Source organism: Ambystoma mexicanum, chromosome 11 (genome assembly GCF_040938575.1).
Source record: "Ambystoma mexicanum isolate Mex_15411 chromosome 11, UKY_AmexF1_1, whole genome shotgun sequence".
NCBI lineage: Eukaryota > Metazoa > Chordata > Amphibia > Caudata > Ambystomatidae > Ambystoma > Ambystoma mexicanum.
The window spans coordinates 1,010,957,516-1,010,983,640 of record NC_090934.1 but is presented as its reverse complement, the minus strand read 5'-3'; the positions used below and the strand labels follow the sequence as shown (position 1 = coordinate 1,010,983,640).

Sequence of the window (26,125 nt, the reverse complement as noted above, 5' to 3'; positions counted from 1 at the left end):
CAAAGTGTGTGGGGGTGTGGTATTGGGGTAACATAGGAAAAACCAAACTAACGGTTGTAAAAGGCCTTGTGACATTCTTACCATGCAAGTGCAGGGACAAGGAAGAGCAGGGGGAGTGGAAGTAGGAGGAAGGGCTAGGGGGGAGGGGGTGGAGGGGAAATGCAGAGGTGGGGGGTCCAGAGGGGCTGAGCAAGTACTGAGGGGAGCCACGAGGGCAAGTGCCGGAGGAAAGGTGGGAGAGAGAATAAGAGCCGTTGACAGGGTGGACCAGATTCAGACTAGTCTGGAAGGGTGCCCGAAGGCAAAAAGGGGGCAGGTAAGACTCATAAGGGACCAGGCACCAGTCTCAGCTGTAGACTGACATTGGCACGGGAGGGAGAGAGGGAAGAAGGAGAAAAGGAATGTCTCGAGGAGTTCCTTGATGGGATCAACCTTACCTCAGTGTATTTTGCTGAAACTCATGTCTATTTCCCCATTCCAAAATGGCCACCGACGGACCAGTGGGGCACATTATCATGTTTCTTCACCTCATCAGGAGATCATGTACATGTCTAAATATGGCCACCGGCTGACGAGCTCAACAACACACAGGACCAGTGCTTGTGGTCAGGCTACCGGAAGAGTTGAATTGCAGGCAGCAAGGCAAGTTGTCGTCTCCAAGTGCCGCACATGTGCTACTTATAGTCTTTTGTCCTTTTTGCATCTGGCTTTTTAATGGTGTAGGTCTTTACCGCCCCTTGCTTTCACAGTCGAGAGCCTGTTTGGGTCTTAGAAGAGCCCCTCCTAATTGCGTACCATGGAGTCCATCCGGCCATATGTCGGTTTTATTTGGCAATTTGGGTTGAGATACATGTAATGGCTAGTCTTCACTAAATGGAGGACTTGTTTTGTCCTCTTTTTTTTATATGTATTTATTTATTCTACAGACTCCTCTCATACGAGGAGACACGCAGTGTGGCACGTTGATGGCTCAGGGGCAACGTGCTCGCCTGACAACACTGAGCACCACAGGTTCGATCCCCAGGTCCGCGCATAGAAACCTCTGGGTATTAAGCGCGTAATAAAGAACATATCATGTCATATCATGGAAACCTGCGTTTTAGATTGGTCAATGTACCAACAGGAGTGAGGAATATCTCGAGCCCCCTGCTTGGATCCATGTTCGATTAGTTACATTTTTGTTCTTTCATGTGTATGCAATTCTTGTATTCAATTCTTTTATATGTTTTTTATTCTTGTACAGACTGTTGGCCTTCAAATTGCCCTCCAAGAAAAATTCCCATTTACGCCCAGAAGGAGGCTGGGCCATTGTAAAATTGGGGGACGCATTTCAGCCAAAAATCGAGTAGACAAGTGTTTGAACTTTTATCTTGCTCAGGAGAACATTTTTCTCGTTCTTCTAATACTTCGGCTGGAATAAATAAGCACTTGTTACATCTATGGATCGCTCTGGACTGTGTTTAAGCACATGTAAAATTATTAGGTGCGTGAGCTGATACTCAAGGTGTATTTGAGGACAAGGAGCTTTTTCATATATTTTTGGGTTGTTTTATGTACAAGTAGCTACGCATTGGTTATGGTTTATGCACAAGTGGTAATATTTAGTTTTTTGAAGAGTGGCCCTCTTGGTGTTTTTGATTTCTAATTATGCTGTGTTTGATATGCGTGTCATTTATGTAAAAAACATTCCTCATTGTTGGTCTACTTTTAGATTTTTTTTCTGTCAATTATTTTGCCTATTTCGTAATAGGCCTTTCGTCGTTTTACAGGATTCATTGCAAACGGAGATCAATTCCTTTTTTGGAGACAGCACTGGATATATTTCCCTCTGTTGCCATGAAAGTTGGGTTGAAACCCTTGTAATAATTGGTTTCATTACACTTCGCAGAGAACCCCCTCCGCTTTGTTTGCTGGTTCCAGATCCCACCAAAGGGTCTCTGTGTAATAACACTACCTATATGCGTTGCCGGACATTGCTTAGCAGGCAGACTAGGGAAGTCGAGCTTTGTGATTTTCGATATTGGCCAGAGCCCATCTTAGCGCGCTAGCAGCTTATCGAGGCGTGTGTGGGGAACAACATCGGTTTCTCGCATCCCACCTTCATCCCCTGGGCTGCTCCCACTCCCACACAAGAACAGAGCAGCATCAAGATATAGAGGAGAGTGCAGAAGGCAGGCAAGTTTGCATAATGTACCCAACACAACACTTCAGCTAGCACATAGTGACTGGTAAGAGCTCCATGTAAAGCCGTACTCTACATATACATACACAGAAGTGTAGCTGGCTCCAGTATGGTCTGGAATGCAGGGAACGTTTGGAAGAACATGTAAACCCACCATATCACACCCCACGCTTACTCTCTCCTCTGCATCACCACTCAAATAGAACACAGAGATACTATGACACCATTCGGTATAACTGTTCTCATACCAATACTTCTCGCTCACTCCCCATCACTCTAAGTAAACACCGCTGGTTACACACCCCCCAGCCAGGCGTTCTCCTCAGGCCTAACGCAGCCATAATCGGTCTGGATAAATCCTGCCAGAACGAACACATACCCCTGATATCAACCACCACACCTACCACTAAGAAGCAGCTATTTCACGAATAACACACCAGCTGCACACATACCCGGTGCACACACGCGCCGTTTGGCCCTCCCCACTCTCTCTACTGACTTGAACTTCGGTTCCCAAGGGCATTCAACCTACCAGCGCCTTCAGACCATACCAATGGTATATAAGGCGCTATATAAGTGCAAAGTAACAATAACAATATGCACTGGAGCTGGCAGGCTGCATGGAGCCAGCACCACTGCTGCACCAGAGTCCTTTGCAAATGAAACTTGCAGACATCCTATGCTGCGCCAGTGGCGTCTCTGCTGGGAACCTGCACGACTCCGGCCAGGCTGCACCTCCACCAGTTCAGGTGGAAAACGTGCAATTGTCTTGAACATGTGGTGTACCTTTAATGTGTGCGATGGCAGCTTGCACTGGTCTCATTTGCCATATACATGTAGCCATTTGTGAGAGAAGATTTTACAGGCTCTTGCAAACAGTTGCTCGGCCAATGCTGTACTTGGGGAAACGTACACTGACCCTGCATGCAGTATTGTTTGCATGGGACTTGTACTGTCCTGCTCCCAAGTTATACCTGTGCAAGGGAAGCCTGCCATAACCTTGCACATGCTGCATCTGTTTGAGAGCAAAGCTTGCACATGTACACATTTGTAAGGAAAGCTTTGCCCTGCCATAGTCATACAATCCATGTACCAATTTGAAAAGTAAACACTTGCTTTGCGCCCATAATTTGTTAGCACCGACTTGCGAAGGAAATATGCACTGAACCTGTCCAAGCATGCATTGACATTTATTGTGGGAAACGTACGCTTGCCCAGGATAAACAGGAGAAGCTTACCCTTATCCTAACCATGCTGTCTGTATGAAATGATCTCTGATGGGTAATTTATAACGCGCCTGTACACAAGTGTTTTTAGGCGCGACAAGGAAGGGTAGACAGAGGGAGGACAAAAACTATCTTCGTGTCATTCAGATCGTGCAAGTACGAGGGGAAGTGAAGAGGAGAAGTGCCAGGGTGGTTTTGGGGGGTGGCAGGGGCTTGCAGTGGAAAGATGCCGTACATGCTGCCAAGGTGGTGGCTCAAGTTAGTGCAGAGGCAGGGGGCTGTAGGGTTGCAGATACAGTCCCTAAGTGCACCCAGAGAGGCAGTTCAAGGGGCTACTGGTCGTGCAGGAGACTGGTGCACGTGAGGCTCAGTGGGTGGCCAGGTACCAGTTAGCGCAGCAGACAGTATCAACAGCCGGGGAGAGACAGCGAGAAAGCAGAAGCGAAAAGGTCAGTCTTGAGTTGCTTCCAGAACCTTTGGTGGTCCAGCTCAAGTTTGAGAGGCACAGGGAGGCTGTTCCAGAGGGAGACCCAGCAGAGGTCAGATCTACCCCCCACTCTCTGCCTGGAGAAGTGTCTGACCCTCAGAGTTTGAGATGGAGGAGCATGGGCTCAAGAAGGAAGATGCTTAGGAAGAGAGGACGTAGTGTGGTCCCCGGCACCAGAAAGCCTTGTGGACGATGCAGTGTGTCTTGAACTTGATCCTTGCAGCCACCGGGAGCCAGTGTAGAGATTTCAGGGCTGGAGAAATAGGATCCCTGGGCTTGAGGCCAAGGACAAGGATCGCATTCCTGTTTTGGATTAGTTGCGAAGAGTAGAGGCAGGCAGATTTAGAAAAAGGCCTGGGATCTCTAGACAGTGAGCTTCTGGGGGAAGGTGAGAAAAGGAAAAATACCTCTGAGGAGGTGCAGCTGGTAGTGTGACTTCTTAGAGATGTTAAAGATGTCTGAGATGCGAGAAGGAGAGGGTGGAGCCGAAGAGGAAGAGTTCTTCGCCTCATAGGAAGGTGAAGGTGGGGGGCCCAGCGTGGGCGGCCAGAGTGAAAGAGGGAAAGCGTGAGCAGGGGTTCCAATGAGAAGGATCTCAGTCTTACTGGCATTCGTTGGAGGCACTTCATTCCTGAATCGCGGATAGACAGTGAGGAATGGGCGAGAGCAGAGAAGGCTGAGGGGAGCCTGAAGGAGAGCCGAATGTCATCTGCATTACAGTGAAAGTTAGAACAGAAGGTAGAGATGAGGTGGGCCAGGGGAGCCAAGTAATCGTTGAAGAGGCAGGGCCTGGGGAACACCACATGTAGAGAGAAAGGTGGGAGAGAGAAAGGACCCAAGTTGGACCTGGGAGGGTCGATCGGAGGGAAAGGTGGTCAACCATGCTAGGGCCTGATCTGTGATGCCCAGGTTGTCACGGAGATGATCAATATGTCGTGGCTGACCGTATCAAAAGCAGATGATAAATCAAGGAGAAGGACGACAGAAGGAAGGTTAGAGTCGAGATTAGAGAGCAAGTCTTCACGCGTGTTGGGGAGAGCAGTTTCCATGCTTCTGGGTGCTCTAAAGGCAGACTGGTGGTCATGGAGACAACCAACAGTTTCAGTATGGAAAGCGAGGGTGTCAATGTGGTCCTTGATGGTTCTGGAAGAGCAGGCGGAGCACCTGCTTTGACGAGACTCTCATAGATCAGACGGACTAGAAACATTGTCGGGAGTGAGCACTGGGAAGGAGGAGGAGGAGGAGAGACAGCCAGAGAGGCCTGGAGTGTTAGAGGGAGAGGAAGAGGAGAGAGTGGATAGGATGTCCTAAGTTTTAGTGGTGAAGTGAGAAACCAGTGCCGTGAAGAGAGCCTGGGGGGGCAGGGGGGTACAGGAGAGGTGGAAACTGCAGCAGGATTGGCCAGCTCCTTGCAGATTTTGAAAAGTTTGGCTGAGTTGTTTGAGGCCGCAGAGACGCGACGCGGGCTTGGAAGACAGCACTTTTCTTGGACAGGGCAGAGAGTCTATATTGCATTTGGAGCAGGCGGCAGGCCAGTTTGTCGGAGGATGAGCCTGATGCTCTCTCTCTTCCTCTCAGCCACACTACACTTGTGTTTAAGGGTGTCAAGGTCGGAATCATACGAAGAATTGCACTTGGACGTGGGCTTCAGACGGATCCTCATGACTGGAGCAAGGAGATGAAGAGTGTTCGAGATTGAGATATATGAGACGGAATCTTGAACTCTCCCATCTATCCATCATGTATGTGCACTTAGTTATTAAAGAGGTTTACAGTGATATGATAGGACATTTATAACACGCCTATACACAAGTGTTTCAAGGCGCGACGAGGCAAGCGGGGGTGGGGGACAAAGGGAGGACAGACAACGATCTTACTAAGCCAGGTGTCATTCAGATCGCGCAAGTGCATGGGAAGGGGGGAAAAAAAAAGGAAGAGTGCAAGGGGGAAAAGGGAGAGGGGAAGTGCAGTACATGGGAAGTGGAATAAATAAGATAAATAAATAAACACAAAAAAACAACAGGCAAGTGCAAGGAAGTGCGGACAAAGTGCTGGAAAGGGAACTGAAGGGATACAAAAAAACAGTCCAAGTACATGGGTTGCCAGGGAGGCAGTGCAGGTGGGCAGTTGACAGGGCCTGGGCCAGAGATCAGAAGGGTTGCCAAGTAACCAGTGCAATTTCAGTCAGGAGTTCAGCAAGGGAGGGGAGGAGAGAAAGCAGAAGCAAAGAGGAAGGTTTTGAGGCGTTTCCGGAACCGGAGGTGGTTCTCCTCGAGTTTCAAGGAGGCAGGAAGGCTGTTCCAGAGAGAGGCCCCTGCCGAAGAGAGTGATCTGCCACCAACTCGTTGCTTGGAGAAGCGACTGACCCTGAGGGAGTTGGAGGCAGATGAGCGAAGAGCTCGAGAAGGAAGGTATTTAGGAAGAAAGAGTTGAAGGTATTTCGGCCCCAGACCTCAGAAGGCCTTGTGTACAACCCAGAGGGTTTTGAATTTAATCCTCGCAGCCACTGGGAGCCAGTGCAGAGATTTCAGTCCGGGAGAGATAAGATCCTTGGGCTTGAGGCCAAGGACAAGTCTCGTAGTGGTGTTGGTGACGAAAGCATCCACTTGGCCTACCCATGCAGTACCTCAGGTTTTGTGGAAAGCTTGCACTAGCCCAGTAAGTTGTACCTATGTGACGAAAGCTTGTGATGGTCTTGCAAGGAGGCTGTACCTTCATCTGTTGCATTTCTCTGGGAAGCCTGTCCTGGTTCTGACCATGTAGTAAATGTGTTGTATGTTTGAAGAAAGCACATACTTTGAAAAAATGCAGCACTTCTAATTAGATGAGAGTTTCTAGGTGCTTGAGGGAGGGGTTGGCGACATAGGTACAGTACGAGCAGCAGCAGTGCCAATTTGAGAGAACGAGAAAGAGAATGAATTTCATATCCTTCCCATTACGTGCATTTGTAGTCCTGCCTGATTTGGTAAAGGTTTTTAATCCTGCCTGTATGTTATTGATTGTGTCTGGGAGAATAACATAAAGTGGTTTGAAATAGGATGGTGAATCGCCACCATGTTAATGTGGTGGGAAGGACAAGCACGTGAAGAGGTGAAAACACATCTGGCATGGGTGGGAGGGGGACAAAAAAAATAAAAATATATATATTAGTATAGGCAGCGCACATAGTTCTTAGTGGGGCGAGGAATGACAAATCCTCCTTCCCGGTCTTCCAAGATCAATCTCTTGAGGGTAGCAACTGGATAGAAACGGAATAGTAATAACTAGAATTTAAGGGTAGGTTTGGTTCTGCTTCACCCCACCAGTCTCCTTAAGGGGGAGGGACAGTCCCCTACATTTAAATACAGCATACTGTGTTTCATCATGCATGTATCATTTCAGAACTGGGGGTACAAGAGGCAGAGGGACCAGGCACCTTGCTCTGTCGGATAGAGAAAGGACTTGCATGGATTCAGCAGTATTCTGGTACCTAGACCACCTCTTTTGGGTATCTGGTAATAAAATCACAGCGAAAATGTTGCCGGTAAAAAAATAAATTGTGGCAAAAATGCCATGGTTTGACCCGGTAAAGGTGTACCACATTATACCATTTAAATGGTATAAAGGGTCTGGGGGGGGGGGGGGTGTCCCCCGCACCCTTTATACGATTGTGGTGGCAAAACCACTGCATTTCTGCCGCAACATTTTGTATACACAGACATTTTGGCCGTGATTTTAAGACATGGAACCCTCTTCTGCAACTGGCTGCAAGGCCAAGGGATGCCATTAGCAGTCTTCACAGTCCGCAAGTGAGGAACTCGGGTGTCCTATTGAGCTTCTCTAGAAGAGAGTCTCGAGTGAGCCCCAGCAGAGGCAGCTGTACCTTTGTAAGGGGCTGTAGATGGTGCACATGCAAAGTTCTACCAGAGGCAGGCTTTCTCCACTGCATCCTCAGTCCACCTCTTCACCCTTCCAAATCCAGTTTTCACTGCTCCCCACACCCTCAGACCGCAAGGGCTCCTGCTTTGTGGGCCACTTTCAAGCTTTCCATTGCCACCTTCAATCTCTCTTGCTCTCCCTGATCTTGTAATGAAGAAGCTCCTGCATGAATTCAGCCGCATTCTGGAAACCAAAGTTATGGAGCTGCCTCACATCAGGCGAGCGGGAATGCTTTTTTTCAGCCGGTGTTATGCTGCAGCTTTTTGGAGACTCAGGGGCAGATGTTGCTAGCACAATCTAAGATCCTGGCTCAGAAAACCCAGATTACTCGACTGTCATGACGGATGCAGATTTGTTAAGGACTTCCCAGTTGGGTAGGATGTATAGTGCAAAGAGCATTACATGTTACTCTTTGCTAGATTGGCAGCCACTGGAGGGATTGGAAGGCAGGCTGTAATTTGGCCTTCTTTCTGTAAGCAAAGTGCCTCTTGAGCTCCCAATTATGCCACAGTTGCTTTAGAGTGTTCTTCGGTAACCCAAGAAACAAAACATTGCAGCAATCCAAAAGGCCAAGTACCAGGACCTCTATGTTGGAAAGGTTTATGTTAACTTAAGGGGGTAGTGGCCAATTATTGTGAGTGTTGAGCTTACAACCAAAAGAATATGTACAGCGTCCTTGCAGTTTTCTACAGGGGATAAGGCTAAGGGAATCTGCCCAGACGAAGGGCAGGACATTTGTGACCACAATGCTGCATAGCGGGATCACCTGCATCTCGTTCAAGGCAATGATCACTTGCACATGCTTCCGGACAGGTAGACTAGAGTGTTGCAAGTGTCTGCTTCAAACAAGATTGAAAAGGACTTTTAATCACAGAGCCCATTTTTCTCACATAGACATTTAGCAACGATGGAGACAGTGACAACCCCTATAGGACCCCACTTCTCTGGGACGTGTAGTGGCCAATAGACAATTGTCTAAGGATAAGCAAAGTGATTCAAAGGCCTTCCAAGACATTGCCAGGTCATGTTGAAGGCCAGGCATAAGTTAGTCTTCATCAAAAGTGTTGATTAGAGGTGAAGGAGGATAAGCGCAGATGAGATGTCATCAACTGATTGAAGCTCTTCTCTAATGTTAAAGGGAGAAGTTTACACCCCTAAAATGTCCATAGGTGTTCGTAGAACACGTGGAGTGCGGCCTCCCAGAGCGCCACATCCAGACTCAGGCTCCTGCCTTATCCCGCCTCCAGGACGTTCCCTGGCCGTGATTGGTGCTCGCAGTCACCCACAACAGTGGGCCTATGGCGCCAATCCCCCTTGCACCCTGCCTCATTTCCACCATTCCCTGGCCTAAGGTGAGTCGCCCTGCAAACCCCGGCACCCAGCACCCCGGGTAAGTGAGGCCCCACACGAGACCCTCCAGGGCTCCTTTAATTAAAAACCAGAGGCCCGGTGTGCCTCCTGGTACCGGCGCCCGCGTGGCCCCACCTCCCTGTTCCCATCCTCTTCCCCTATTCCTCTCCTCCCGCCTCCCAGTCCGCCCCTCACCCTGATTGGCTCATTCTACACCATTAAAACCCTCTGCCCGGCAGCCCCCTCAGCGAAGGACCCCGAGGCAAAGGTCCGCTCCTACATTGGCAGCTCCAAGATGTGTCTGCAGGTGTCGGCAGGGGACGCCAAGGAAGCCAGCAGCCAACAGACACCAACAAAAACCGTGAGTGTGGCATGGGTGGGGAGTAGAGCAATCACTCTACTCCAGAAAACCCCTGCCACTCTATCTTACCTACCAATAACAGAGTGCCATAATACTAGCATGTCCACACTTAGATAGAATTGTGAATGTTGGCATGTCCATGCTTAGATGGAGTTCTGGACGTTGGCCTGCGTCGCATCTAGATGGAATTGAGATTGTTAGCATGTCCACACTTGGATAGAATTGTGAATGTTAGCATGTACACGCTTGGATGGAGTTGTGAAGGTTGGCCTGCGTCGCATCTAGATGGAATTGTGATTCTCAGCACGCACCACACTTAGAATTCTTAACCTAACTTGCGTTGCATCTAGATAGAAGTGTGACTGTTAGCATGCGTCACACTTAGAATTATGAACCTAGCTCGTGTCAAATCTAGATAGATTACTGTCAGCAGGTGCCGCACCTAGATGGAATCCCACAATTGCAAGGACAGCAATGCCAACTAACCAACCAACAATTCCATCCCTCTGCATACACCTCTCAAACTCTAACCAAACACAACCACAAACCTAAAACGCAGCACTTTTCCTGCTTCCTCCCACTAACTCAACCTCCCCTCCTCTTTCAGAGCCGCCAGAGCGCCAAGGGACCACTACGGTGGTGAAAGTGCGCGGTACAAATGTCCTTTAACATTAACACAGTGGTCATGCAGAACTGTGCCAATTGACTGTACTGTGTTCAAGCTAGTCTCACAGAACGCTGGCTTTGAACTTAAGATAAGGGCAGTTTTGCGTTAGGATATTGGGGTCAGTAGAAAGAGGTTCCTGATCAAGGCTTTTGGAGGGTTGCATTGTAAATTGGCGTGACATGAGGCTGGAGTTGCAATGTTGGGCTTTAGGGAGCTCGCTGGACTTCTTTGGACTGTCTTGATTTGTGAAGATTCAGAAATATTGTTGAATGTGGAAAGAGGTAGCTGTTGGTGGGCCTTCAAGGGTAGGTAAAGCAGTTGGCGTTGGCCTATCCTGCGTTTGATTTTTTCTTTTCTCCAGTGAAAAAGCTTGCCAGGTGTACATTTTTGGATTGAAAAACTGTTCATTAATCGAGATGGTTTCACAAGTTTGGTGTAGACCGAGCATGGCAACTTCACAGGTATTATTGGATAACGCGGTTGTTCCCCCTTCCTGCTTAAGATTGCCTTTTTAGAGCCACTTCTTGTTCGCTAGTTTGTTCATCCCAGAGTGGTTATTCACCACGTCTGTTCAGGCCTTTGCTTGATCAGGGTTTCAAATAAGGTTTTGCCAAAGCACCTGTGGAATACCTTTACCACGGTCTGACTGCTGGAGCAAGATAGCCCAGGGCATTTGCCATTTTGGGATAGTTATTAAAGATGCCAAATTCGGGGACTGCTTGGGTCTCAATTCTTTGACAGTTTAGTCTGCTGAAAAATCCACTTGGGAAAGTTCTTGGACTAAAATGTACAGTGGCGGTTGGACGTTGTTTTCACCGAGCAGCGTGGGGGTGATTGGGTTTAGTTGGCTGGTGACTGGGCAGTGATTTGATGAGAATGGTTTGATGGTAAACTGCCAAGTCACAATAAATTGGAAGATTGAACCCAAGGTACGGCCAACCTAGTGTGTAGGGTCCTCTACCAAACGGAAGAATGCCAGGTTTTACCTGTAACATACAAAGTCTTGTGCAGGCCCCCAAAAAAAACCAACCCCCACCAATATGTGGCTCTTTTTAATTGAGATGGTGAGATCGAGGCAGTCATTGACCAAGGATGAGTTGTAGCCAGGAGGGAGGCAGGTTACCACAACGCTTTGGTTAGCAATGAACTTTCATTTGTTAAGCAGATGTTCAAACGAGCTGTAGATCTTAAAAAGGAAATTTGAATCCTGTTAATAGCAATGGCCGTTCTAGTACCAGGTCTGTTTCTCCTGTTAGTGGCTTGACGTTTATAACCGGATGGCATTTAGGTATCAATATCAGGGTAGGTCACCATCCGGTCACATTATGCCATGGTTTTATGACCCATAATGTGTAGGCAACTGACTCAGCCGCTCTTCCAGATGTCCACCGACACAGAGATTCAAACTGCAACATTCAGCCTTATATTAGGGGAGCTGGGGGGTGGGGGGGGTGAGACTTTGAAACCCTGCTAGGGACACTAGCAACCTACATTGTCAACCACACACCATCACAACCACACATCATACGGCAAAGTACTGGTAAGGAACAATGCATAATATTTTGAGGACCGATTGAGCTAGCCTGCATGCAATGTGTTTTATTTCCCCATTTGCCAAGCACAAACATGCCAAATGTTTAGCATTCTGCAATGGTCTTTGTACGATTTATCATGCGATTGTGGACCAGATAGAAAGAAGACATCTGTGGCAGCACCTCAGCCAAATTAAGCGTACAGCCTCTCACCATCACAAACCTATCCTTACAAACTATCCTAACCCTTGTCCACTACCTTAAAGCCGTTGTTACTTTGTGTTGATAGACTTTTGTACTGCACCATATCATCTCCTTAGTGGTCTCAGATCACACACATGACACTTGGATGAGCCACGCTGGGTTACAAAACAAACCTGCCCTTGATACTAAACATATCCACTCCATGGTTTGCCCAGGCCAGGCCTCAGACATCTCTAAAAGCAACCAGCATGCCCACACACAGAACACGGTTTCTGGGGATATGCACACAACAAAACTGCAGTCACAGCTACCTTGCCCTCCTCCATCTAATCCCAATACCTTCCCACCCTAACCGACTCGCACCAATCTCTTACAGGTCCCCCAAAGGTCGTGAAATTAGCAGACGTCACGCCATTTATGAACCAGCAACATAAGTTTACCAGCATAAGGCAGACTATTTCGGTTTGGGGAGCAGCCCCTCAGGCAAAGAAAGTAGCGAAGCATACATCGTCAACCATTTTAAAACAACTGGCGAGTTACTGTTACGGTCATTTTGAGTCAGTTGGGGACTACGTCTATTTGAATGAATACTTTCTTTGGGTCGCCATTTCTTTTTGTAAATCTTGTATCAGACACGCTTTGCTTGAAAACGATGCTACTTCGCATTAACACTGCAGCTCACACCACACGATTATCATCACTCTTACGCTTAAACACACAACTAGATCACAGGCTTGGAAAGGATACCACCTGAATTTTGTTAGCCAATATTTGGCATGCCAATCAAGGATTTTGTGTTGCATTGAACCTCGTCAAACAAGGTTCGTATTCATTTTATAATCCGTTTCACAACGTGTGATGCATTTGGCAATCCTGACATCTTTCCCAAAGAAAACCCATACTCCCCTACCACAATAAACTCATCACCGACAACCCAGCCATACATCCCAGCCGTCGATTGGCACAATTAGACTGCTCCATGCCCCCACTTAACGTCTAGCCCTACGGTGTCACCAACGAACAACTAGACCTCCAGGACCACCATTAAACACAGCACCCGATTCCACCGGATCGCCACTGCACACTTGCCCTGGGTCACAATTGTTAAAACATTTTCAAAAAAGGTGTGTAGGAGGAAAGTCAACTACTTATCCCAGAACATTTGATTTCCGTACTAATTTCCATTTTACCACATGGAAGTCCCCAGACAGCATAAATGTGTGCTTTTAAGGAACAAATTGTAACATGTTAACTCGATACGAAACAAGAGTTGGAGTCTTCTTTTACTGGCTAGGTAAAAGTACCGATCGTAGTGGAGCAGCGTTTGGGGCAGATGGGAACGGGACCGATTATCCCATAGGAGAACCCCGCGCACCCTCTACACTGGAGAGAAACAATCCTAGCAACGGGACTAAAAACAAATAAATTGCCTTCCTGAAGATCAGGAGGCCCTGCCCTACATTATTTTGTCTTAGCCGTGTCTTTTGTCTCGCACCAGAGCCAGTATTGGCAACTATGACAATCCACATATGAAAAGGACAAAGAATCCTGGCCCCTCTTGACAGAAACTAGTCTCTGTTTATTTTGTTTGTTTATTTTATTTATATAGCGCAACCTGACCCAGGGGTATCTGGGCGCTTTTAGAATATTGTTATATACAAAGGAGATGCAGTTAGGTTGGAGATGATGCATACGTAAAAAGTTGTCGGAACATAGCAGATAGGTACAAATATACAGTCAATATTCAGTCATGGTACATGGCATAACAGATCAGTACAAAGAGTAAAATCATGGTACCTAAGTAAGTGAAGGGAATGTATACATAGCAAGACAAGAGGAGCAAGACAGTAGTTGTCTAGGTTACTGGAAGGGAGTGTCATCAAGTGCCGAGTTGGTATGGTGTGGTCAAGTGGTTTTAACAATTCTTGCTGGTTAACCAACAATGACATTTTTCCTGAAATTGGAGAATACTTGGATGGATTTGATGTCTGAAGGGAAGGAGTTTCATAGTTGGGAGGCCAGATATGGGAAACCTAGACCCTCCGGATCTTTTTAGGTTGCATCTTGGTACCACTAGGCATGAAGTGTCTGATGATCTGGTAATTCGTTTAGATGTTTTCAATGTGAATTTTACCGTGAGTAATGGAGGGGCTGTGTGATTCAATGCTTTGAAGGTAAGAGTTTTCAGTTCAAGCTTTTCTTTTATGGAGAGACATTTGCATGGTTTTCTAAATTGCAGAGATATGCTCATTTCTAGTGCCGCTCTAAGAGCATTATTCGGCATTATCTGTAGTTTAAGCACAGTTTTGTTAGCGCCCAAGTAGAGGCCATTGCAGTAGTCCAGCTTGGACATTATGAGAGCTCTGGCTAATACGAGACAACTTTCTGCAGATAGTAAGGGTCTGCAGGCTCTGATGAGCTTGCCCGTGTAGACAGTGGCTGAGGCGATCATATTCACTTGTTTACTAAGGTTGGAGGTAGAATCGAGTTAGAAGCCAAGTGTCTCAACTGCTTTGGCAGTATGGATGTTCTCATCCATGTTGAGTGAGTTGTAATTGGGACTTAGTTTAAGTTTGCTGGCGAGCCTACAAGGAGTAGTTCTGTTTTGTCATCATTCCGGCACAGGCCATGGACGGCTATCTATGCCTGAATGATGGTGTAGATCTTGTTCACAGGACGTACATCTGTGTCGTACACGCCTGTAAGGGGTAGGAGTATCTGGGTGTCATCTGCATAATTGGTGTAGGTGACACCCAGGCGGTCCAGTTCATCAAACAAGGGCTTTGTAAAGATGTTATACAAAGTTGGCGAGACGCCTGAGCCTTGGGGCACACCGCAGGCGATGGTATGGGATCAGCTGCTGCAGATGGCGAGAAGGCTCGCATGGTCCTGTTATTTAGAAAAGATTGTATCCAAGTAATGGCTGACTTGGAGAAGTGGGCAGCTGAGGCAAGGTGATCGCATAGCATCTTGTGATCAACAAAGAGAAAAGCTGCCGACAAAGTCCAAGAGGAGCAGGATAGCAAGTTTACCTTTGTCTTTAAGATCATCAATCTGGCTTTTTAGGTCAATGAGGGCGGATTCTGTCCCATGTTGTGGTCTAAAGCCAGATTGCCTGGTTCCCAGATGTTTGTTGGTCTCCAGGTAGTCTTAGATTTGTAGGTATGCAACCCTATCCAAGATTTTTAGCAAGAAATGGACCTTGGTGATCGGTCAATAGTTCGTGGGTATGGTAGGGTCTAGAGTTTGTATTTTTAAGAAGTGGAAGTAGCCAAGATTCCTTGAGGTTACTGGGTACTATGCCACTTGAGAATGATGTGTTGATTAGTTTTGTTATGAACGGGGCTAGATCTCCAGCCGCATCTTTAATGACCTGTGCTGGGCAACTATCACGCTGGCAATTAGAGGGTTTCAGAGAGGCTATGATTTTTTGTACTTCAGGTATCGATATGTTTGAAAATTTGAAACCTTGTGGTTGTGGGGCGAGTAGTTTTGGAGGAGGTTTGGTAGTGGTTGCGTTAGTAAGAAGTCGTTTGTTGGCTATTTTAGTTTATAGGCTAACAATTTTGTTGGCGAGAGCATTTTGAATGCTTGTGCACCAGAGTCTTTTAAGCACGAGTCTGAGAGTGGATTAGGGGTCTCCATTTCTCTCAGGATGTTAAAAAAAAAAAAAAAAAAAAAATGAGTTCTTTAGTACTTTTCAGCGGGGAGCGCTTTTAGCTCCGGGGTAAACCAAGAATTCACATGGGCTCTTGGTTTCCCTTTGCGCATTTTGAGCGGAACGACTTTGTCTATTACATTAGCCATAAGAGGAGTTTTATGCATGTACAAGCAAGTTGGGGTTGTTTGAGTTAAGAATGGTATTTAGTGTTGGAATGACAAGGAGCACGATTGTCTCAGCAGTAACATTGCGTTTATTTCTTGTAAGGCATAGCGGTGCTATGGGACTGGTTTTGTTAGGTATTTTGCTGGTGTTGAATTCAAAGGGGATAAGGTAGTGGTCAGTCCAAGTTTGCAGCAGGATTTCGTTTACAGAGATGTTGCAGTTTAGGTCTGCTACCCAGTCAAGGGTCCTTCCCTTCTTGTGAGTGGGTTGTGCGATTTTTTTGAGTAAATCCATGTGCAGCCATGTTCTCTCCTGTTAAAACATCCCTGGGGTGGGATACAGAGAAGGTTTTAATCCCAATGAATGATTTGGTGTTGGATCTCTTCTACTTTATATTAGGTCGAGTGAGTGAAACCCAGAGTGCTAGAATTGATTGTGGACCTCCGATTGAGTGTCCTGCGTAATTTCTAGAGTCTGGCAAAAGGCGATGCCAGCTAAGGTACGTTTCCAATTATGAATTTATCATCATTACTACACATTTACCCTGAAGGATTAGGACATAAGGCCTAATCAAACCTCCTAGAAAGCCACCAAGAACCACATGGTCTGCCAATACGATGATCTAGACCACCTCATTGCCAAGTGTTACAGTGGTAGCAGCCAGGTGGTGTGCATTTTAACCTTTTTTCCAACCCACTCCAGCCTCTCCTGCCACAATGCACACATTACTCCAGTGCCTACCAAATGAACAGCCAACCCATGGTCACTGTGAAGAACCCATCCACCAGGAATCGTGAAGCCAACCCAGCATATAACACTGAATTGGCAGGAGAGCCAGTCTTTACTGGACAGCACCTCACAAGCGCAGAGGTTTCAGCCAGAAAACATATTGAAAACCAGCCACCTGGTCAAAAACTAGAGCTTAAGAAATTGACATTACTCAGAGACAATCTCTGGGTTGTTCATTGGACGAGGGGGTCATGGCTTTGATCCAGGCGGTACTATTCTGCTGGTCGTACCCTCATTGAAAGTTAGCCACAGGAGTTGAGTTTTCCACAGAGACTTCATCTACAGGAACCCATTCTAATCGTATGGTCCATCAAGGTACAACACCTGCCCAGCTAGCGGCATGCACTTTGTTTGGCTGCAGTTCTGCCTTTCAATTTAAAAGACTATCTGCATTTTTCCAAACACGCAGTTGCCTTGAACAACCCAAATGCATCATGGCCCGAAATGCTTAAGTACACCTTCCTTTCTGCGGTGTTGCCATTTTCCCACAGACACACACAATCCTGGTGGACTTACACTTCTTCCCATCCTTGTGTTTTATTTCAATATTTCCTTCCAAATGTACTCCTCTCGCCCCTTATACTTTTTTGGAGATTTTGTCACTTTTGTTATACTAGCATGTTCTATGTCGTGGTAGGGACAGGCTAAATATTTATTTGTAAAAACAGGAAAGAAAAATGCATTTTTGCACAAACACGCCTACAAAGATTTAACATTAACAGACTGGGGAACGCATGTCCTTAATAATGGGAGGGCCGGGGGAAAATAGGATTAGTAGACCAGATGTAGGGCAAGGTTGGAATTTAAACCAGGGATGAAGACAGGACAGAATAACAAAGGAACAGGATGGTGGAGGAAGTGCTAATTTGATGGTAGAAAAGTGGCAGAAACGTGCTGAAGGCTTGTCTGTGATGGTAAAGATAGAGGGAAGCTGGGTGATGGAGTAGCTTAGTGTGCTAGGCTGTGGATTATTCAGAAAGGAGGAGGGATTTGAGGGTAGATTTAAATAGAGGTTTAGGAGTGGTATGGAGAGGGCATGTCACTTTGTACAGGGCATGAGGCATCCCACACAAATAACACGTTAGCTACACTCCAGAAACGGACCACAATGCCAAATGTATACCAGCAAAGATAAGGTTCTCCCCTGCACCCTCTATTAACATGACAAAGTATAGCCCAGGTTCAGAGGGGAGGCTATGGCTGGATTATGCAGATTAACTTCCAGAAGAACCCAGCCTCCGCCAGGAGGAATCCAACTTCCCCACCCACTGTTCCCATCCAGAAGAACCCAGCCTCCGCCAGGAGGAATCCAACTTCCCCACTGTTCCCATCCAGAAGAACCCAGTCTCCGCCAGGAGGAATCCAACTTCCCCACTGTTCCCATCCAGAAGAACCCAGCCTCCGCCAGGAGGAATCCAACTTCCCCACTGTTCCCATCCAGAAGAACCCAGCCTCCGCCAGGAGGAATCCAACTTCTCCACTGTTCCCATCCAGAAGAACCCAGCCTCCGCCAGGAGGAATCCAACTTCCCCACTGTTCCCATCCAGAAGAACCCAGCCTCTACCAGGAGGAATCCAACTTCCCCACTGTTCCCATCCTCAAATCTGACAGCAGGCCTCCAGAGATTTCAGGCAGCCAGTTTCAGGGCCTTGCTCCCAGGAGGAGCAACAGATCAAAACTCATGCTCATTTAACTAAGAGTGCTCATAGTTCCTCTCAGCGTTCCGATAGAACCGGGCCGCTTGAAGCCTACGAAATATAAATGAGTGCTTGTTCCCTTTGGCATCGCATTAACACACCTAGGCAGTGCTGGAAGACCTAAATGCCAGGGTCGAGCTTCCAGATAGCCTCTGGATAGAGGCCTTATAATTGGCAGTTGCCCTCCCAGAGTGTGGTCTTTAATGTGGATGTCACCTTTGACCAAGCACGCTTGTCATTTTACCACCTTAACTCTCATACTGGTTTCTCACTCACTGCTTTTCCAGCGGCTTATCAATTCATACCATACAAAGGAGACTCATTGTTGCTCCTCAACTCAGGGCCAGCCTGCTACGACTCTGGGTGGAAGAGTGTGGCCCAGGAGAGGGGTAGTTGGGTGTGGGAGAAGTGTGGCTATGCTTGATCAAACTCTAGTTTTATGCGCCCCAGCATTCTGGACAGTGTCAATTTCTGGCTCCGACACCTCCGTCACTGTGGTCACTTTTACATAATCCACTCCAAATATCAGCGAAGGGAATCCAGTATGATCCTCAGAACTCCCAGGTACTTTTGAGAACAGCTTAAGGCCATCACACAGCCACAGCAAGACTGAACGGGATACCACCACCACACTAGCAACTGTCCCCATGACCGTTCTGCTGGCCCGTAAGAAGCACTTGTCCCTTCTTCGGATTACATTTTCTTCTGGTCAAAACACTAAAAACTACATTCATACCAACAATCACTCATGCGTAGGTTTTCATTTCCCTACATGTTGCAAGTTATGTCCCCACAGCCTGGCTGATATCCTGCGTGGCGAAAAGGCCAGACACTGCCTCTACACAGACAAGGCTTAGCGCTAAAACCCCAATAATATTACAGACCCACTGTCTCCGACGTGAGCGACTACGCACACATTTACCACTGCCTCTGGTGGAAGCACTCCTAGTCTGGTCAGCAAGCAGCAGTGTTCATTTTGTTATTTGACACATTTAAGTGATACTGCAAGAGTAGTTCGGGTTATTCAGGATTGCAATTGAGATCACATCGGGAAATCTCTTGTTTAGTTAGTCATAAAATATAGTTTAAAAAATGAAAGAACAAAAAGGTAGATTGTCCAATTATTAGACACTTACTGGCACCTCCTCCCAGGTCGGATGAAGGAACCGTTTAGAGCATTCTTGGACTTGCTTGTGAGCAGGTAGGCACCACTTTGGTTAAAGGAGCTCTGAATGTGCACTAAAATACTGTACGTTCTTGCTACTACCAGCCAGGAAAGCTCCAGGCACTGGTTCTCAAACCTGCTTCCTGTGGCGAGACCAAGCCTTTGAACCCATTGTTGTCTTTAGTGTAAAGCAGCCCTACAGTAAGCAGCGGGCAGCCACTTAGGCAAATAATGCCAGAGATGAAGAGATGAGCAAAAAATGCATCCTTTATTTGCATGGGTAACAATGTGCAATGAAACAAAGAGAAGAGAGATCAAAAAGACCCTTAAAAAAGAGTCAAAATCGCATCCGGAGCTCTGGTTTAAAGCATCATTGAGGTTACAATATAAGCTTTAGACTTGGCATGCAACCCTGTGTACCCACCACAAGGGACTGCACGGTCCCAATAGCGCTTCTTTAAGACTACTCACTGTGGCAACCGGCTCTGGTGATGCAAGTCTCTGAATTGTTTTGCTCCCTTTGATTGGTTACTGCACAGCAGTCTCTATCCTCCCCTACACCAACTTCAGGGTGCCACACGGTTGACTAGTGTCTAACCCCCCCCACCCCGCCCTCTCCCCCCATCTCCCAAACCTTAGTTGCCCACTGTACAGTATCCCAACAGTACCATGCCCAGTTCCTTAAAGGTTTTTATAGAATGTTTTTTTGTTGGGGAGGGGGGGCTTTTTCTCTGTGATCTTGGAGTGTTCCTAAGCACATGTACAGGCTAAGTGATGTGACAAATTAAAGTATTTAAATTTGTATACAGCGAGTGTATTCTCTATAGTGGTATAAAACAGCTTGCAGTTAACAGACAGCGTTATTAAAAGCACGGCGATACTCAGCCATGGAAATTAACCCCAGGACTACTCGTGCCTTTTTCCTCAGCAGGAAAGGCACAGAATATAGACATTGGGAGTAAAACAAAGGGCCCCAGAGCAGAAGTCAGCCCCTGCACACCATGAAAGGTCCACACCACTTCACACAAATCGGGAATTCCATCTTCCCAGAGAGCTCTGGGGAAAGCTACCTTGTGATAGACAGACTTTACATTCCTGCACAGATTGGTTTCATTAGCACGTTTTAATATATTTGGCACTAATTCCGCATAAGTGCTGAATTTCACTGGTCCATTAGAATTGCAGTCGCTTGTGGCGTCAAGATGCAAATATACAACAGCAACAGTCAGGAGGCCCAGCAGGCACAATACACAATCTTGTGACGCGCAGCCCAGTGCCACAGAGGCCAGTCCGAGCTCGGGTGGCTGAGAACGGGGCAACAGTGCCCAAATTTGCCATCTTCGTAAATGGTTAGAGTGGATTTCGATCTGCCAGAAGCAACGGTGTCCCTGGTATTCTGAGATGCCGTTCTGGTCGCCCGTCCGAGCTCGGCGCGGCCTCTGCTTCTGGGAAATGGCGGGTATTAGAAGGGATAGAGATGGCGATAGGTAGATTTGCGAGTCCACGTACCCCGATGACTGCATTCAGCTCCGTCATCGTCACTTGCCTGGCACGCTCAACTGCTTGTGCCACCTGTTGCTGGTGCTGCGGGATGAGAAAAGCGTTGAGTGCATGTGACACTGGAGGGTACAACCCGCCCATCAAATTCCAAAGCACACAAAGATTATACATTCAATCGAACATACGCTGCTTATCCACCTTTCCCCACAATCCCAGACATCACTAGTCGCCCTTTAACATCATCACTTACGGCCGGAATTCCCATAAACCACCACACACACTATACTCCAGAGGTACAGATCCATGCAACATCCTAACATGTCATGCACAAGCAAACTAAAACCGTTCCACACTAGCATTGCTGGGAACACACACACACACACACACACACCCAGCGGAATTCTTAGCTTCAAAACATCAACGTGGCCATTCAAGCTACTCCACCTACCCAAACCTTGCATTTTATCAAATGGATATCCAAAACAACAAGCAGTGCAGGGCCTTTGGGCTACACAACCAACTCCCGATCAGCATCCTAAAGCCTTCTGGCACCAACTCCTAGGCCCAGGAGGCAACCCACCAAACCCAGGATCACCGACAACAAATATAGCCAATACACACAGGAAAGAAAATACTTAAGACCCTAAAAATATGTGGACCCACCCCAAAAACACCAATAGCCAAATACCCTGCCACTCGAGAGAATCATCCACAAAAACAGACTTTACCTCCACAAGTCTCACTCGGGAACCATGACCAATATCCTTCCTATCCCAAAATAGCAGTCCACGCAGAGAGAGACATGCTCGCCACCCATGAACCCCAATGGCCAGGAGAAGTGTTAAGGAGCCGAGGACCTCCAGTACAAGGTTCCCTTCAGAGATTTTCCACTCTTCTATCACACTAGCTCACTGCGGAAATGGAGCAGTAGGCATGAGCTTGGTATGTGCAGCATTTTAGGGTTAAACCCTTGGAACGTAAACTGATGAGGCCAATAGTCTTCGTCAGTCAGCCCTTGTGTTAGGTCGGCTGGAAGTAAGGGGGGGGGGGGGGGAGATTGGGGAGTAGTCCTGTGCAGGCAAAGCAGCTCACTAGGAGCTATTCATAGTTTTGAGGTGAATACACTATTTGACTGGAAGCCAGTCTAGGGCTTTAAACAGTTATGTTACCGGGCTACGGTAGGGTGATATAGGAAATAACCTGCTTCTTTCTGTTCAGTATTTTTAGTGAGAGCCCAACAAAGGCCCACTACAATACACCAGGCAAGACGCGAGGCGTTAAGGACAAGCAATTTATAGCACCCTCTGTACTGGGGGAACTAAACGCTGAAGAGGTTGTAGGTGTAAGAACACAGTGGTTGTAATTCCATTTCATGTGTGGGGGGGGGGGGGACAAAAAAATTCAAGCTTTGAGAACCAGGTTTAGGGCCAGGAGCAAGCACAGGCCACAAGGATGGTAAATGGTACAGAGAAACCGGACCATCGAGTAGATTTGAACTTTGGGTGTGCAGAGGGGCAGGTGATCTTCATACAGGGCTTTTGGTTTGTTCGGCAGCAATTTTAGGCCGCTAAAAACACACATCTCAAGTTTGAGATCTGGAGTATGCTTGCCAGACGTGGGACTGAATCTGGGACACTGGGGGCTTCTGGCAGTGGTAGTTGGGGCATTCTCACTGAAGGACACAAACCAGTTGAGCAGCATAAAGGATTACCATAGGGTCTTTGAGATGGAAAACAAGGGTCTGGATGTTGCAGTTAAATCAAAATTAAGGCTGCCACCCCCCGATTCAGGGCCGCGAGGTGCACGTCCCACATTTCCAAAAATATAGTGGTCATAACGTTAGACGGATTGCTCCCCAGACCACATTGTTTATGATTCAGAAAAAACAATCCAGACCAAGATGCAGAGCCTCTCTGTGACAGACTCTGCTATTGGATAGACACTCCAAGGCAGCGAAGTCTGTACTCTGGATACGAGAGCAGGGTGTAAAGTTAGTATATCATACAACATAGAATAAGGAATTATCCACACAATATACTAGATGTGCATGACACATACATGTGGATTTTAAGTTCTAAGGGCAGTGACCTCAAGTCATTAAATGTCAGGGGATAATTTGATTGCAAAGACATTGTTTTGTACAGGGATTTTAGAACCAAACCAAAATCTAAGGTCATCCATCACTGTAAACACAAAGAAACTATGGTTATGGAGAAAAGCAGACATCAAAGTTTAGTGGCAGAGTCCGGACAAGTCGCGGTTGTGCACAGCTTTTGCCCAGTGAGGCCTATGGGCGAATGCCATACATTGGGACAAAAAAGCAGACCGTCTCGCGGTTCGAGGGAAATAGAATCAGCAGTCACTTGATCAGCAAGCATCAACGCCGGCTACAGGATCCTTATTGGCACACGGCCCAGGGGGCTCTTTGAGACTCCAAGGGACCCAATAGTTACAATATCATTGGGGCCCTGGATGGGGTAGCACTGGGGAAAGGATTGGTCTCACTGGGGAACAGCTGAGGGAGGGTGAGGTCCGGGGGTGGCAGTCGACAACCAGTTAAGAGAAAAGCAGAAATGTCAAGGTACTCACTGTAGGATTAGGGTTATCAGTTTATCATGTGCAAGGAAGGATTTCTGATCAGTGTGCGAGAGCATGCTCGATTTCAGGGGTTTAGCAGAGCAAGTGTCGCTGGAGAAGAGTCTGAAATCACCCAGCTAGTCCAGGTCCTTTGAGAGAATCTTCACTAAGGTGACAATCGTGTACTTTAGTTTGGATGACATTGCACCACTGCTGGTGCGGCAGAGTTAGGCGATATCAGAATTACTGGGAAGGAAATGAAACCTTGAAGGATTTCAGTTCCAAGTTGGCATTGGATTTCTGCAGCAGAGCCTCAATGTGACTAAACTGCACGACACCCGAACTGTATCCGACCACACAACAGTGTGCCAAAGGAAGCCGATAAACAGGGACAGGAGACATCCTCCGGCAAATAGCCATTCCGAGAAATAGCCATTAAAAAAATCCATAGTTAAATAGGTCTCGGCTGTGATGTGGCTTACACAGGAAGCTTCCTTCATCCTTTGAAAGAGAACCTTACAGCTTCTGCTGTATGTAGCATGCCACCTACTCCGAAGAGTGGTTTTATTTCCTCCAGCAACACTAGCGTCTGGACTAACCTTGTCCAAAGGATCAGCCCTTGTCTTGCCTAGGCTCGATTTCATGATTTGGTTTTTAGGCATTGCGGTACATATGGGTACAGGCCAGAGTCCCACCAACAATCAGTGCATTGCAAATCCTAGTTGTCAAACCACCATCAGGTAGGTCAGTGATCGGATGGAGGGGCTCGACTTTCTGGATGGGGAGAGCAGAGGAAACAATAATTGAAAGGAGAATCAACAAGTGGACAGATCAAGAGAAGGGATTAACAAACAATGAAACCAATGTTGGCATTCAGGGCAAATAAAATGCTGTGGCAGTGTCAGACCTAAAATTAACGCTGTTGAATGAGCTAACTGATGCCTAGACAGGTCAGCTTCTTCTTACCCAGAGTGGATGACCATTAAAAGAGATGCTCGCCCACAGGGGAGCGAGGGTGTACAGAGAGGTAAATAAGCTCGACGAGGGCAGCTCCGATTTTCTCTGGCAAAAGAAGATGGCTACTGTTAGCAGGGGTGGGGGTGGTGAGTGAAGCAGTACCACACATGACTGCTAGATCCTCAAAGCGGACCAGGAAAGCAGCAAGAGGAAAACATTGAAATAGAAGCTGCTTGGACTTGCAATTAGGAGGAAGGAAGTCAGAGAAGAGGAAAAAAAAAAAAGAAAAAGAACCAAGACTCTACAAGGGACAGAAGCTGTATTGATTGGCAAGGAGTGCCAAGATTTAAGGAAAGGGCCAAGTTCTTGAAGGATTTCCGTCTTTAGTCAAAGTATTGTTTGGAAAGTTAATTTCATGGCAGGGAGCACCAGTCATTGCCAGATGAGCTTTGCTTCCCATATCTTCCACTATGTCAAGGACGTTGCAATGACGATGGATAACAAACAGAACAGCGCTAGGAGGCTATAAAGGGGTTTCAGTAGTGATGAAAAGTTGGGTACGCAGAGTAGTAATCTGGGGTGAAAAAGGTCCATCATTAAGATCAGGTACTAACCAGATCACTCCAGTGTGGATGTCCATCTGAATATGTGCATCATGTGGTACAGGACCAGCAGGATTGGCGGTCCAGGATATGTCGGGGGTGATAGAATATGTAGGAAAATAGGCTTCAACACAAACCCCTCTGCGCCTAAGAAACAGGATTGACAACTCGCAGGAGTCAAGAGACAGGCATAAAACCACAAAGGCACCAATAGACATCACCAACGGCAGAAGACAGCAACCAGTTACACAGGCACACATGAACCCGGAATTCCTTACACCAGAGAGGACACACTACAAAAATGACAATCATCGTTCTACATCATAAGAATAAACCACAATAGCCAACCCACCAAAGAGAAGATGAACAAGCCAACCACAACCCATCCCAGGGTCCACAAGTTGTAATGGCCAACTCAACATCTCCTAAAGCAAAGCTCGCCATCACAGCCAAGCAACATACAAACCCAAAGCTCGTGACCGATTTACAACAGAAACAAGCCACCTGATCACAGACACCCCTAGATATCCACATGCCCTCCCGTCTACTCCGTCACATTAGACCCATATGCCCTGAAGTTCTGGACACCATTAAGCAGACCGATCTCGCCTTTCCATAGGGACAATTAAAGCACCACCACCATCATCATCATACACAGTCCTCAGGTTTGTCTCACCAGCTAATCCTTAACTACACACAATCACATGCACCTATACTGGTGGAAGCTAAAGAAAGCGGGGTTTCACCCAAAGGTCTTTGCTCCATTGTCCTCTACACACATGCACACCCCCCCCCCGGCCACAAACCCCATATCCAGGAGCGCAGCTCACTTACCTCTTGGGACAGGAAGGGCATGATCTGTGCCAGTATTGTGTTCATCCTTTTAGCAATCTCAGTCTGGAAAGAAAGCACAACGCATTAACTTCAGAGAGAAGCAGACATATACGCAGAAAGATGCACGCATTCAACTTCAGGGCCCCAATCCACCTTGGCTCTTGTGGAAGAAGGGAACAAAACTGGATATCAATAAGAAAACAAGTGGGGTGAAGAATACATAGCGTGCCCCGCTCCCCTTGCCCCAGGCT

General features: G+C 47.1%; 1 protein-coding gene across 4 annotated transcripts in view; it reads right to left on the bottom strand.

Annotated features, from left to right (window-relative positions):
- Positions 1-26,125, bottom strand: part of TLE3 (TLE family member 3, transcriptional corepressor) — a 170,734-nt gene that overhangs the window by 84,123 nt on the left and 60,486 nt on the right. For 3 of the 4 annotated variants that reach the window (XM_069624215.1, XM_069624216.1, XM_069624214.1), the window contains exons 5-6: positions 25,875-25,937; positions 20,914-20,988 (exon numbers count right to left, since the gene is read on the bottom strand). In XM_069624215.1, coding sequence (XP_069480316.1) covers positions 20,914-20,988; positions 25,875-25,937 — 138 coding nt within the window. Of the gene's footprint in view, positions 1-20,913; positions 20,989-25,052; positions 25,204-25,874; positions 25,938-26,125 lie in introns of those variants that run through there. The other variant, XM_069624217.1, reaches the window with a different exon arrangement.